Consider the following 13,242-nt stretch of genomic DNA (forward strand, 5'->3'; position numbering starts at 1 on the left):
AACCTATCGTTTTTAAATCCCCCATTAAATTTTTCCGTTAGAGACATCAATTTTAAAAAGTACACATTCGTTTTTAATGAATTAACCAAAACAAAAAGGAATAGTTAAATCAATTTCTTTTCTTTAAAAAAAAAATTCAATAATTTTTTATTTTATTTACTTGGATAATAAATTATATATAAAATTGAAACTAAAGCAATGTGTACTCTTTCTTCTCTTGCAACATTTTAAGCTTTGTAACTGATTTGTTTTGTGTTGAAAAAATATGCACTAACTTATATAAACCTGTTTGTGTTTTTTCATTTCTTTTATTTTTTTTTATGCTAAACCTCACATTGAAAAAGAACATAAGAAACTGCATGATTGCTGGGCAATCACTGCTTAAGACCGACTAATTTGTGTGGGTTGTTTGGGTTTTTTTGTTTGACTTAAAGTTATGGGGTTTAGTGTTTATAACTTTCATTTTTATATTTTTTATGATATAATGCAGCTGCTCTTCTCCTGGGGATTGCCATTTTCGTTTTCAATTAGCATTAGCAATTGTTGAAATACGTCGCCCACAGACTAATTAAATTGAAAGTATTTATTATTATAAATAGTTGTGAAATTGGAAAATTAAAGTTACCTCATTTTGTTTGGCAGATGTTTCGAGAAATGCTGCTCGCCAGGATTCAGCCAGTTTTTTACCCTCCTCATGTGAAACTGTGCGCTCCTGATGTAAATCAGTTTTATTGCCTACCAACACTACAGGTACGCTGCAAAATAGCAAGAAATTTATGTGTTTTTATAGTTTTGAAGTGATTTTTCTTCTGTTTTGACTTACTATTTCTTGCCCATAACATCCAACAGTTTTTCGTAAATAATTTTAATCACTTCAAAAGATTTTTGACTTGTGATAGAATAAACTAAGACGTAACCATGAAAGTCCATGCTATATTGTACAGGGAATATACTATATTCATCTTGGCCAGCTGTATCGACCAGTTTTACTACATAATCCTGTGAATTAACGCGTGTGGCCTTGGTAAATGCTGAAAGTAGTAGAAAAAAAAATGAATCATTTAATAAAAAGCTACAAGCGTTATATTGATGATGATGCCATCATGATGCTGGTAGAAAACATCCCCACGCTCTATGGAATGGTTATTGTGGTTTAACAAATTACAAGACTTTTTTTTGCCAACGTATAATTTCAGATTTCAGTGTCAACTATTTTCTTACTATTTTCAATTGTCGGGTCATAGGAGTCCACGAATTGTCCTTCAACGAATTGAATACTTAGCGATGATTTACCTAAAATAAAGCGTAATTATTATTATTATGTATTATTCGTCAGCTGTAGTTGTTGTTGCTGTTGTCAAAATACTACGCAATTACAGTACACAACAGCAACAGCAACAACAGCAATAGCAACATTCACACAGACAGATATCGAAATAAATAAAGCTGAAATAACTCACCGACTGAACGGTAGCCCATCATAGCGATATTTCTTTCTTTTGGTGCCATTTTCCTCAGTTTTCGATTTGAAGCAGAAAGTTTTTGATTTAACAAATTTTATTTGTTGCTTCTGATTTTCCTTTTTGCCACAATTGTTGTTGCTTCAAGCCAATATGTTTGTGTGTGTCTGGGCGTGTGTGTGAGCTTGTGTGTGTGTGGGTGGGTAAATTCTGATTTGAATTCCTGCTTGCTCAATATACTTGTTGCTATCACAGTAATTATAGATGCAATTGGTTGCAGTTTATTGCCTTTTAATTTGCGTTTTCAATTTATTTTTCTTTTCATTTATTTAAAATCCGTTTTAATCAGCGAAAACTTTTCGCCAGCGCTAGTAGAATTAGTGTTGGTTAACGTGATAACGGTCTTTGAAATAGTGCGATAAGCATTCGATGGTTTATCGAACAGTGCCCCAAATGGTACGCGGACAACAATTGGTGCACTTTTGAAATATGAAATATGTATATTCATTTATACTCTTCCAAATAAATATACACTAATTCGCACATCTAGATATATTGAGTAATATTTATAAAACATATTTTTATCCACTTAAACAAATTGTCATAAATGGCAAATAATTGTCTTAGCCCTGGATATATGCAGGGAAAGTAAAAAATTTTCAGAAATCATTGCTGTTTAGCTTAAGCAATTGGAACTTCGAACTTTAATTTATTAAATTACAAATATTCTGTGAAATTAGTAGTGAAACGTGAATAGTGCGATATTTAAATATTTACAATTGTGGTGCATCTCTATTATTGTTAGAGTAGTACCGCTATACATACATACATATATGGAATTTACTTGTAAATTAAAAGTATTTATACAAACAATCTCGCGTTTTTGTAGTACTGATACTGATTGTATTTAGTGCACAACCAGCGGGAAGCCATGACATGACCGTGCGCGGTATTGAAGCTATCAAATTGTATATGCCGAGCTCCAAAGGCGACGTCACGACAAACGTACGCGAGGAGAGAGATCAGACTTTTGAACCTGTGGCTGAGGCTGTTGCAATGAACTCTGTGGAGCGCTATAGACAAGAATGGGAGCAGTTGTTGAGCAATCTCGATGACAATCCAGAAAAATTACGCTCTGCAGCCTTTAATGGCGATTTGAAGATGTCGAAATTCCGCAGCATCAATTGGGCACTGCTTCTGCGAGTTCTAAATTCGGATCATCGTAGCTGGCACAGTCAGCGACTTCAACAACGAAGCAGATATGACAAATTTCGGATAGATTATGTATGCAATCCCCATGAGCTGGCTGCTTCCTACGATGATGATCCGCTATCGCAGTCGACGAAAAGTATATGGAATCAATACTTTGGTGACCAGGAGCTATTCGCCATTATTCGACAGGATGTGGTACGAACCTTCCCCGGTGTCGATTTCTTTCGCAAAACTCTAATTCAGAATGCCATGACAAACATACTATTCTACTATGCCCGGGAGCATCCTTACATGTGCTATCGCCAGGGTATGCATGAGATATTGGCCCCCATTATATTTGTAATCTACAGCGATCATCAGTCGCTGCTGCACTTCAGTGAGATTGCTAAGACTGATATAAATGCAACGTTGTTGACTGTGCTAGACCCTGCTTATCTGGAGGCGGACACCTAGTAAGTTATTGACAATCATTCTATGGACTTATCACTGCACTTGATACAATCAACTCTTCTTTACTTTTAGCTCAATTTTTTCGCGGCTTATGTCTTCGGTGGAATCATACTATCGCGTCTCCAGTCCGATGTCAAACAAATCGGATAGCGAAACTCAGGGAGATGTGAGTGTATGCAATGATATTAACTAATCGAGATTTTGTTAAACATTGACATGTATATTTTATGGGGAATAACCCCACTGATTATTTGTTTGTGTAATTAATCTTTGTTATGATTCATTTAAAAATGTAAACTTTTGTCGGGTGGGTGGGCCACTTATCGCTGGTCATTATTTTTACAGGGCTCGACTTCTCCATCATCGTCTTCTGACGACACAAGCAACGAGCAGCCATCTGAGGTGGAGGTTATCAGCCAACTTAATTTCATACGTGATAAAATACTTGCTAAACAGGATCAACACTTGCATCATTATCTACTTAAAAAGGAAATTCCCCTACACTTATTCGGCATGTAAGTTGAATCTACAAATTATTAAAACTTTAAGTATATTCAACTTCGTTTTTTTACAGACGATGGCTGCGTCTACTTTTTGGTCGCGAGTTTATGCTGCTGGATTTGCTTCTTCTTTGGGATGCCATTTTTGCAGATAGTGATCGATTTGACTTACCCAACTATATACTGGTGGCTATGCTGGTGCATATACGTGATAAACGTGGGTAAAACCAAATATAACTTGAAAATTTAGTGATTTATTTTTCATTACTGTAGTGCTGTTAAGTGATTACACAACATCAATGACTTATTTAATGCGATATCCTGGCAATGTGGATGTCAATATGGTGCTCCGTCATGCTCTTAATATGCTGAATCCCAAAAAGTTTGATTATCCTGCGAATGCCTTTACCTGCGTTTCATTTGCCAATAATGTGCCATCATTGCCGACACAGTCCCAGCCAACTAAAACGCAGTCCCGCGAGCGCACTAACTCGGAAACGACGACTTCGAGTGCCGCCAGCAGCAGCCAAATAGATCGCCAAATAACCTACATGCAGACACAGAATGCCGCCGATGCCTCGGCACTGGCCAAACTGCAAGATGCCCATCGCGTAGCCATGGATGGTTACCTTGATGATGTTAGTACTTATTGTTTAGCTTATTTATTATTTTTATTCCAATGTTTGCAATTTAACAGAGTCCTGAATTACTTCGACTGGAACTTAAGAATGCGCAGACCGTCATAAAAATTGCACGGAATAAGCTGCAAAACTATCTGGGTACTGTGCGCCAGCATGTGGCCAAAAAGAGCAATGATGAGCTGAATCGTACTCTAGATAATATCGAGGAGCTGTGCAGTTTTCTTGATGTTAAATTCATGTTTCCATTGCACACGCGTTCGGCACCAATTGATCAGGCGCTGGAGGCCAACGAGCAAAGGCAACAGACACCCAAGGTATTGGCATCCGATAAAACACAGAAATCCCCTAGCATGCTCACAGGGCCAGCAGTTGGTAGTGGTAATGGCGGTGGCAGCGGAGCTTATGAGATGCCCGAGAATGCCTTTATGAACAGTTCAACGCGTCGTCTGCTCGGCGACAGGCGAGAGATTGAATTGTCAACCATCACAAGCGATGAGAAACCTGGAATGGTGCTCCAAAATGGTTTACCTGCGGCAGAGCCGCAACAAAGACCTCAATGATTATTATCACCCAATTGTATCGACTGAACACGAATATTTTTTTAGCTTAAGTTGTGGATTCTCCACTAAGTGGGGCTAAAATACCCAATAATGAAATCCAATTAATCAGTTTTTGAAGTGCTGAAATATATATATATATATATATCATATGTGTATTTATAACTAAACATGTGTTTGTGTGTGTGTGATGTTCATATGCAAAGGATAATAGAAGAATATCTCCTCTAACAATTACATTATTACAAAGATTCATTACATAACATGAATTCTTGGGTGAACAAAAATGGGTTTATTTCAAAAAGTAGAGTTCGCTTTTAACAACAACCTTATGCAATATATTTTGGGGATAGGTGGTAATTATCTCTGGATAATATGAATAGTTTTATTTTAAATGCCCTTAAACATTTTCTAGTTAATATGCTAATTGGCAGGCAAAATATATTTGATGAATGAATAAAACTAATCAAATATAAGGATAATCAATGATGCTTGTTATAAGCGCGAGAAATAAACTCAAAAATTTTCAATTTAACAGTTCATTTGCATATTGAAAAATTTATGTGATTGTTTTAATACTAATTATTTAATCTAAATGGTTAAAAAGAGTTGGGGTAAAAAAAAAAAAAAATAAGTTCAGTTATCCATATTACATACTAGTTATTCCTTTTTTAGCTTTTTTTTATTTAAGACTTTGGAAAGGAGGAAAAAAATAATTATATGCTATTTTTAGAGTAATCCCCGAATCGGGAAACTTTAGTCATTTCGCTGTTTTAATTTTAACGGCCGCTAGGATGTATTCTTTGTTGATTTAAATTCGGAGTCCTTGGATACGGAGCCTGATATTGTTGTGATACTCCAGAGGTGCCTCCATTTGTCGATACGCTGGAAGTGCCACCGCTGAGGCGCACCATAATTTGCGTAGGTTTTGACACTGGTGACATTTTGGCCACATTGCCATTGCTAACACGGAAATTACGAAGGAACGATGAGTTGGCACTGTTATTTAGATCATTATTATTGGATTTGCTTGGAGAGATCCCGTTCCTACCATTTGACATAGTCAGCTTGTCGAGGGGAACACAACGCACTGCATCCTGGGTGGCACCATCTGCACGAATTTTGGTCACCTGTATGGAGTTGTTTAGACCACGAAAAACTCCAGAAGATTGTACCTCTTTCGAGCTTCTGTTAATGTTGGAATGCTGTGGCAGTAGAGGCGACGAAATTATTTTGCTGGTTTTATTTGGAGCACTTTCGCGTTGCTGGCGTGACATAATACTAATCTCTGGCAAGTTTGTAGTCGTCACATATGGTTTGGGATTGATATTATTGCCATTTGTGCTGTTAACCATTAATGGCTCATCACTTAACTCCTCATCTTCGACTGTTTCCGAACAATTGATCGTATCCTGTGATCCAGGTGAGTTATTTACAGATGGTGGGTCCATTGGAGGATTCGGATTAGTAGGCGAAGACTGTGGATGTTCGGTTATGGGTGCTTTTCTTTGCATGGCCTCCACTTCTAGATCACAAACTATTTGCATAATTTTCGCTTTACCCTTGGCTGCCAGGTCGGATGGCAAGTCTTTCATGGTGGCCGATATACTATCCAGAAAGAGATCCATAACATGCCGTGGTTCGGTGTTTATCGATTCGATATTCTTTGGTGGCGGCGTTGCAACTGAGTCCGATGGTACTTGAGTTCGCTCCAAAGTGCGTAGGCGTGTTACAATGTCAAACGACGAGCAAATCATATCCTTGGCCAACTCCAATTGGTTTCGATCTTCTTGCCGCTTACCGACAGAGTCACGAAGAGCACGAATAAAGGAACGCATTTCATTTGAACGACGTGATCGTTTTTGTGGCGGTTCCACAGTGCTGCAATCGGATCTAAAAAGGCATAATAAGAGTCATAAATGTATATAGTCAATATTAATTTGTTGATAAGCATACTTTTGGCTAAGATCTTCGTCAGAGTCATGCTCCCGTTCACGGGTTGTGATTGGTGCTTCTTGATTCGGTTGCTGTGGCTGCTGCTGTTGAGTTTCAGCCTCTGCCTCTGGTGCTGCTGTGTTAGACACATTGTTGGATTTGCGACGCTCCAGATTCTCAGAATGCTTACGGGATGCATCATGCTGTCGCAAATAGAACACTTTAATGGGAAGTCGCGTCTCACAGATGCGGCAATGGCAGTAGTTCTCCTCGGTGGCATCTGGTTCCAGCCAGTCATATTTATCCTGTAGCTCCTGCATAGCCGCCTTGTGCTTAGCCTCGCCGGTACTTAGTATCGACGCTGTCGATTCTTCTGCATTCCCGCTTTGTATGGCTATACGTTTACGCTCAAGCCGCAGTCGGATGTGCTTGGAAGTCCGCTGATGCTTTGAGGCAAACTTATAGCTTGGCAGAAAGACGGATACCTCGCAGAGTTTGCACCAACCGTAATTCGGGCGCTCCTCATTCTTCTTATACGAGAGCCAAGGATAACGATCCTTCCAAATCATTACTTTTCCCCTCATCGTAGCAGGCAGTGGCTTGATAATCTGAGCAGGATTTAACGGTTTTTGCTCAGTCGATGAATCCGGCTTATCAGTGTTGTCCTGTTCATAATCGTCCATCTTATTCTGTTCGGTCTGCTGTTCGTTACGCAGGCGACGCAATTCAACTTGACGTGCGTATTTTCGTTTATGAAACTGCTTCACCAGGAGCTTATGTCGTTCGCTGAACTCATGACGAGCCTTGTCCGTTTCATTGCGGAAGCGCACACGACAAAATTTACATAGCTGCACTTTACGATCCTTTGACAGGCCCAACCAAGAGTAATGGCGCACTGGTTGCTTGATTTTGGCATGTCCACGGCGTCTAAAAGGTAAATTATTCTCTTTAAAAGACGGCATAAATAGGAAAATGTTTTGCCCTTACCTTGTACTCTTGCGTGACATGGATGCCCCGTCATCATCTTCGTCTTCATCGGCATCATCTTCTTCATGATCATCAATGTCACCGCTGTCGTCGCTTTCAGTCTGATCCCGCTGTTCCGCCTCTGGAATTTCTTTGGCCGTGTCTTCAGCAGCAGCACCTTCGTTGCCTCCTGTGCTCATGGCAGCCAAATGTTTCTCTGAATTTTCATGTACCTTGCGCTTGATTTCCGAATGGCCATACATAAAGCGCTTGCAGCAGACGGTACAATACGCCAAACTTGAATCTTCAGGGTCGGCCACCATCCAGGGATGTGCCGTCTTATACGCAGACCAAATTCCATATTTATCTGGTCTAGAGAGAAAAAGAAATGTTACACCAAGTTGGGAATCCGAAGTAAGGGATACTTACTGATCTTTTTGATTATGGCACTCGAGATTACTCAAATGTCCCTTTGTCTTGCAGTGGCGCAAGAAACTAGTAATGACCATACGGATATTGCAAAGTGTACAACGGCATTGCTGATACTTTGTGCCCGGTATAAACTCACACCAAGCGCTCGGGTCACTTCCAGCCTCTATTTCGCCATCGGCAATGCTCACTAGAGGTCCATTTGCCACATTGTTCTCCTGACTCGGCTGGGATGTCTCGTCACATGATGTGCTCGCCGAGCGCTTACGCTTTCGTGTGGACTTCTCTTGACCCTGCTGACGTTGGTTTTGCTGATGGGCCTTGCTGGCCTCATGGCGCTTGCGTAGATAAACAAACTCCACATTCATGGAGACATTACAGGCTTTGCAAAAACCGGATGTCCCCTGAGGTTCGTGGCGTTTTAGCCATTCATGCTCTTGCAGCCAGCGTTCCCAGTTGAAATCATTGAATGCTTCCACTTCGCTTGAACGTTTCTTTTTCATGGCAACAACATAGCTATGTGTCCCGAATTCGTGCTTGACCTCGTCATCTTCGTTGCTAATTTATGGATCACAAAGAGATGAAATGAGCGCTATCAATCTTAATCTTTTGGTCTTTACTTACGTTTCATTCTTCTTGGCTTCCATTTGCTTAAAGGCCAAGTAGTTCTTCTCCCTCTCCTGGTGATACATGCACAAGTTGTGCTGTTTAATGAACTTTGTCTGCTTATTCACATTAAGAGTTGTATTACAGTACAGACAGTAGGCGTAAGTGCCATCGGTTTCGTCATGGAGTAGCCACGGCCAGCGTTTCATCCAAATTAGCCAGCGTGAGAACTCAGTCTGTTTGCGGGATTTTAGGCTAACACCGCTGCTGCCATCATCAGCGCTCACATCGTCGTCGTCGTCTTGACTATCGTTCTCCGGATTGGAGTCTAGGCGTGACAGCAAGCCCATGGGATCGTGATATGGGTTACACTCGTTTTCATCCTCGCTGGGCTCTATTTTGGCCGACATGGTTTCCTCCATTAGAGGATCGAGTGACTTGTCAGTAGACTTCCCATTCATGGACGACTCAAGCTCGGCTAGCATGATTGACACATTGTTGTTATCCACATCCTCGCCCGAATCTTCGTCCACTTCAATGGTCACGCTTGGCTCTTCGCATTCTGTCACAGCTCCCTCCACATCCATGATTTTTAGCTCGTGTTCATGAATCGTTTTTGACGCCATTTTGTTGCCGGCATCGGCAAGATTTTCAGACGCCGCGATTATTCTTCCAGTTTGCATATTTTGGGTCTGGGCGTTTGTCGTTTTTCACTTAAGAAACTCTGTTCTGATTAATCCCAGAGTTCCTTCTTCGGTTTGCTTATTCCCATATAACTTAAATCACAAAGCCACAATAATTCAATCGAATGTAACTTTTTTCGCAAATTCAGGGACGACGACTGCTATTAAATAGGGATGTAACAAGCTGCGCGTTTGAGACATGGATGTCGATAAATTGTTCGGAATTGAGAGGGATTTTAAGCTATAAAAAGAAACTATTTTAACTAACCTGAGATCGCAATACTACTAAGTTGTTCTTTAAAAAGTTAAAGCATTTAATCTTTCAATCCAATCTCCACTAAAAAGTGTAAAATAATACTGTACAAATAAATTTAAATAAATCGTGTTGTGTGCTGTACATTTAAAAACTCTTTAAAAACTGTTTTTATTTAAATTACTTAGAAATTTATAAAAGGCATTTCCAGAATATACCTTAATTTTTAATCTATATATTTAACGGATTAGAATTAACTTTTTTGAAATTAATTTACTTTTGTGCAGATAGTGTCGATGTTCTGTTTGTCGATAGTGCCACCACTAGAAAACTATCGGAGTTGACAATCGATAACGATATCGTTAAGTCGCATGCATCCCTGTACTGCGTGCGAATTGTTTATATTTTGTAAGAAAAAAATTAAAAAATGTCAAATTTACAATTAACTCAGGAAAAACTGTAAGTCTTTTTAATTATTCGATAGGAGTAAATCTAAATAAGTCTTGTCTATTTATTTTAGCGACGCTTTGCGCTCCGAGTACCGGCCACGAAGGCCTTGCGCGCAGCTCAAATATCCAAGACCCAAAACAAAACCAGAATACCAATCAATATATCCATGGCTCTTGCCGGACGAGACCGATCCTCATTTTGTATTCTGTGCTGTATGTGAATGCCGGCTGAGTGCCAAGCGCTCGGATCTTGGCAAACATGAGGGCAGTATGAAGCACTCTGAGAATGCTCAAAGAAAAGCCAAAGTAGATCAGGCTGTGGGGCAATGGGAATACAATGATGATGACGAGGCTATGTTGCCCTTTGAGGCCAACAATGAGAACGATGAAGATGATGAAGAAGAAGAGTCCGCTGAGGCGGAAGGTGACGAAGCTGATCCTGCGGCAGACGATGATGACGTTGAAGGGGAGCCGCCACTTAAACAGCAAAGGCGTATTTCGGAGTCAGACTCACAACATTCCGGCATGTTGGACTTTCTGCCACTTCAGGTGACAATAAATGAAATGCCGCATTGCCAGCTGTCAGGAACTGGATTAATCCAACCGCCGCCTTCAACAACGCCACAGCCATGCCGTATTACCATAAAAAAGGTACCCGCTCTATTGGCAAAGACGACTAGCACAACGGCGGGAGGAGCAGCAGCATCTGCAGCATCAATTCCAACAGCTGGACAGTCACATGAGATCAGCTCAAAGGCGACTATAACGCCCATAGCACCCACAGCTACTTGTTATACGCCAAGTTCACGTCAACCACAAATGTATGCAACTCGGCAATTGACAATGCCCTACCAATTGTCTCAATTGTCACCCCAGTCACCGCAGCGCGATTCTCTTGAACTCTTTTTCGATAGCATTTGCGCTACAGTTAAATCCTTGCCTCCAAAGCTGGCTACCGAAGGTAAAATACGCGTAATGCAACTAATTGGTGAGCTGGAGTTGCGTGCTATCAGCGAACAGGAGGAAATCCCTGTCACCCCACCTGCCCTTGATCTCTTAGCGTCTGCTGCTGCCGCAGCTCCTGACGGACCTGGCTGTAGTCAGCAGAATGCCACGGTTGCTTCCACTACAAAGTGACTGGAAGTATCGCCGTCCTGCTGATTGCATCCTGGATCCAGTTCAAAACGTTGCTCACGCCCTTGACGGTGCGGGACGGGATGACTGTAATCCGGTCACGTCTCTCGGTCACCTCAAAACAGTGACTCGTGATTCGTCAATGTCTAGGCTAACATTACATTAGAGATTGATTAAGAAAAGACCATTTTTAAAAATAACAATTAATTACATTTTATCATTTAAAAAAAGAAGGCTGCTGACAAGTTAGAAATACATATAAATTATGATGCGCTTATGTGTAAAAAGAAGTGTGAGCATAGATTGATTTATGAGACCTAAAAGGCCGGTTTTCCCTCCAACATAGCCTTGCCGCAATAGAATGGGAACTGCACGCCCTGAAGTAATATATCTGCAATGCCCTATTTAAAACGAAATGTTAAAAGTTGTGATTAGAAAAATGGAACTAAAAACCAAACGAACATTTCACATAGATATTTTATAGTATATAGTTTAGATATCACATTGTAAGCCCATTTACTTGGTCTTAGCATTCCATTGCCGGATGGAAAGGTTTGATAAGCGACACAATGAATAATTGGTTAAAAATCTACAGTTGCCGCGATAGTGATAGTGGCCAACACCTCTCCCACCCCACCCATTTGTAGACAACAAACATGAGTTATACGCGAATGATGACATAATTGACCCGGTATAACACTTACTTGCAAGGCGGGAATGCACGAGGCGAATGCATACACCCAGATGTAGAAGAAGGCACAGAAGAATGCCACAAAGAACGAAACGAACCAGAAGACCAGCAGCCAGAAGATAAACCACAATGGATTTGCCATAATTGTTAATGTGTGGGGGTTATGTTTTGTTTAAATGAAATTCGTTTCTGAAAGATAAGAAATGAAAGGGAATCTTTTATATACACTTGAACAGAGATTATGCGATAGTCACAGACACTAATGAACTTAATGAGATTAATTCTTTGAGAACATAGTGAAATCAGTTGTTTTTAAGTCGGCACTTTAAAAAGAGTGAATTACCCTAAGAAGTATGAGTAATTCTTCATATTCTGGCCTATATGATTCTTATCTGTATATACATATACAGGTAATGTATGATTTATAAATGGAGTTTCCAAATGAGTAAGCCATATTTTATTTAGCAGAAATCTAGTCCCAAAAATAGTTTAATTTTCAAAATGTCCTCGATGTATGTATTTACAAAGTCAAACACCTTAATTGCATTCAAATGCTTACTATAAATGTCTATATATAATCTATACATGTGTAGGTATGTATATAAATGTTTTCATTCACTGTGAATAAACACGAATTTCACTTTTCGTTTCTGACTTTGAAATGTTTGACGTGACAAACATATATATGCGCATATATCTGACTGATTTGGGTTTGTTTTCGAAAAAAAAAAAAAAACACAAAAATCTCATTGACGTAAAGTTTGAGACATTGCTTATCGCATTGCCCCTGCCCAAAGAACGAAAACTTTCAACTGTCTAATGTTTGTTTTAATTAAACAACAAATAAATTGTTTCACACAAACAAGTGTCGTCATTATGCAAATTTTAATTTGTAATATGTATGTACATATATAGAATATTTAAATTTATTGGGTGTGTCTATGATAACATCAGGTTTAGGTCATTGCATTTAAAGACCCATCCTATATCAAAACATGTTGGGAAACCGGTTTAATGCATCTCTCAACGATTTGTTTAATTAGAATAACAAAGATTTAGTTCCTGTGGTTAGGCCAATTAATTTTATTAAGCTAAACACTGCGTTCAATTTAGAAAAAACTTTTTAACGTACGCCCACGTACAGGCGAAGAAACCAATCAAGTAAACAAACTCACCTGCACCTCACCTGGGTTTTCGTTTTGAAGACAAGACCAAATTCCGATCGCACAACTTTTGAACTTGAAAGCAAAAACAACAATGAAATTCGCCCAGCCAT

General features: G+C 39.7%; 5 protein-coding genes across 6 annotated transcripts; 2 read left to right on the top strand and 3 right to left on the bottom strand.

Moving 5' to 3' along the window:
* Positions 1-288: 288 nt before the first annotated feature.
* Positions 289-1,865, bottom strand: Rheb (Ras homolog enriched in brain). The gene is made up of 5 exons (XM_068299851.1): positions 1,461-1,865; positions 1,222-1,293; positions 824-1,031; positions 626-755; positions 289-564 (listed from the first exon to the last, which is right to left on the bottom strand). The coding sequence occupies exons 1-5, from the start codon at positions 1,507-1,509 to the stop codon at positions 475-477; spliced, it is 549 nt and encodes a 182-aa protein (XP_068155952.1). The 5' UTR covers positions 1,510-1,865; the 3' UTR covers positions 289-474.
* A 406-nt stretch (positions 1,866-2,271) lies between these two features.
* TBC1D5 (TBC1 domain family member 5) lies at positions 2,272-5,355 on the top strand. Its single transcript, XM_068299212.1, has 6 exons — positions 2,272-3,124; positions 3,195-3,288; positions 3,468-3,637; positions 3,697-3,839; positions 3,896-4,260; positions 4,320-5,355. Exons 1-6 carry the CDS (start codon positions 2,397-2,399, stop codon positions 4,821-4,823), a joined length of 2,004 nt encoding a protein of 667 aa, XP_068155313.1. The 5' UTR covers positions 2,272-2,396; the 3' UTR covers positions 4,824-5,355.
* Positions 5,090-9,617, bottom strand: Su(var)3-7 (Suppressor of variegation 3-7). Its single transcript, XM_068299211.1, has 5 exons — positions 8,775-9,617; positions 8,151-8,708; positions 7,743-8,093; positions 6,777-7,682; positions 5,090-6,713 (listed from the first exon to the last, which is right to left on the bottom strand). Exons 1-5 carry the CDS (start codon positions 9,437-9,439, stop codon positions 5,600-5,602), a joined length of 3,594 nt encoding a protein of 1,197 aa, XP_068155312.1. The 5' UTR covers positions 9,440-9,617; the 3' UTR covers positions 5,090-5,599.
* Positions 9,618-10,039: 422 nt separating this feature from the next.
* Positions 10,040-12,611, top strand: Ravus (ravus). The gene is made up of 2 exons (XM_068299826.1): positions 10,040-10,151; positions 10,213-12,611. Exons 1-2 carry the CDS (start codon positions 10,120-10,122, stop codon positions 11,276-11,278), a joined length of 1,098 nt encoding a protein of 365 aa, XP_068155927.1. The 5' UTR covers positions 10,040-10,119; the 3' UTR covers positions 11,279-12,611.
* Positions 11,463-13,212, bottom strand: LOC137584436 (uncharacterized). 2 transcript variants are annotated; one of them, XM_068299828.1, is made up of 3 exons: positions 13,153-13,212; positions 11,980-12,155; positions 11,463-11,676 (listed from the first exon to the last, which is right to left on the bottom strand). In XM_068299828.1, exons 2-3 carry the CDS (start codon positions 12,106-12,108, stop codon positions 11,593-11,595), a joined length of 213 nt encoding a protein of 70 aa, XP_068155929.1. In that variant the 5' UTR covers positions 12,109-12,155; positions 13,153-13,212; the 3' UTR covers positions 11,463-11,592. The 2 variants fall into 2 exon arrangements, with proteins under 2 accessions (XP_068155929.1, XP_068155928.1); XM_068299827.1 differs by having other exon boundaries at positions 13,142-13,211.
* Between the last annotated feature and the right edge of the window lie 30 nt (positions 13,213-13,242).

This window comes from Drosophila tropicalis, unplaced genomic scaffold (genome assembly GCF_018151085.1).
Source record: "Drosophila tropicalis isolate 14030-0801.00 unplaced genomic scaffold, ASM1815108v1 contig_878, whole genome shotgun sequence".
Lineage (NCBI taxonomy): Eukaryota > Metazoa > Arthropoda > Insecta > Diptera > Drosophilidae > Drosophila > Drosophila tropicalis.

Excerpts from the sequence above, each read along its gene's own strand:
- Ravus (XM_068299826.1), top strand. The coding sequence starts at position 10,120 with ATGTCAAATTTACAATTAACTCAGGAAAAACT. Across the intron at positions 10,152-10,212 it reads CAATTAACTCAGGAAAAACT|CGACGCTTTGCGCTCCGAGT; the intron begins GTAAGTCTTTTT and ends TATTTATTTTAG.
- TBC1D5 (XM_068299212.1), top strand. The coding sequence starts at position 2,397 with ATGACCGTGCGCGGTATTGAAGCTATCAAATTGTATATGCCGAGCTCC. Across the intron at positions 3,289-3,467 it reads ATAGCGAAACTCAGGGAGAT|GGCTCGACTTCTCCATCATC; the intron begins GTGAGTGTATGC and ends TTATTTTTACAG. Across the intron at positions 4,261-4,319 it reads TGGATGGTTACCTTGATGAT|AGTCCTGAATTACTTCGACT; the intron begins GTTAGTACTTAT and ends GCAATTTAACAG.
- LOC137584436 (XM_068299828.1), bottom strand. The coding sequence starts at position 12,108 with ATGGCAAATCCATTGTGGTTTATCTTCTGGCTGCTGGTCTTCTGGTTC. Across the intron at positions 11,677-11,979 it reads CGTGCATTCCCGCCTTGCAA|GGCATTGCAGATATATTACT; the intron begins GTAAGTGTTATA and ends CGTTTTAAATAG.
- Rheb (XM_068299851.1), bottom strand. The coding sequence starts at position 1,509 with ATGGCACCAAAAGAAAGAAATATCGCTATGATGGGCTACCGTTCAGTC. Across the intron at positions 1,032-1,221 it reads TGACCCGACAATTGAAAATA|CATTTACCAAGGCCACACGC; the intron begins GTAAGAAAATAG and ends TACTACTTTCAG. Across the intron at positions 565-625 it reads CATCTGCCAAACAAAATGAG|TCTGTGGGCGACGTATTTCA; the intron begins GTAACTTTAATT and ends CAATTTAATTAG.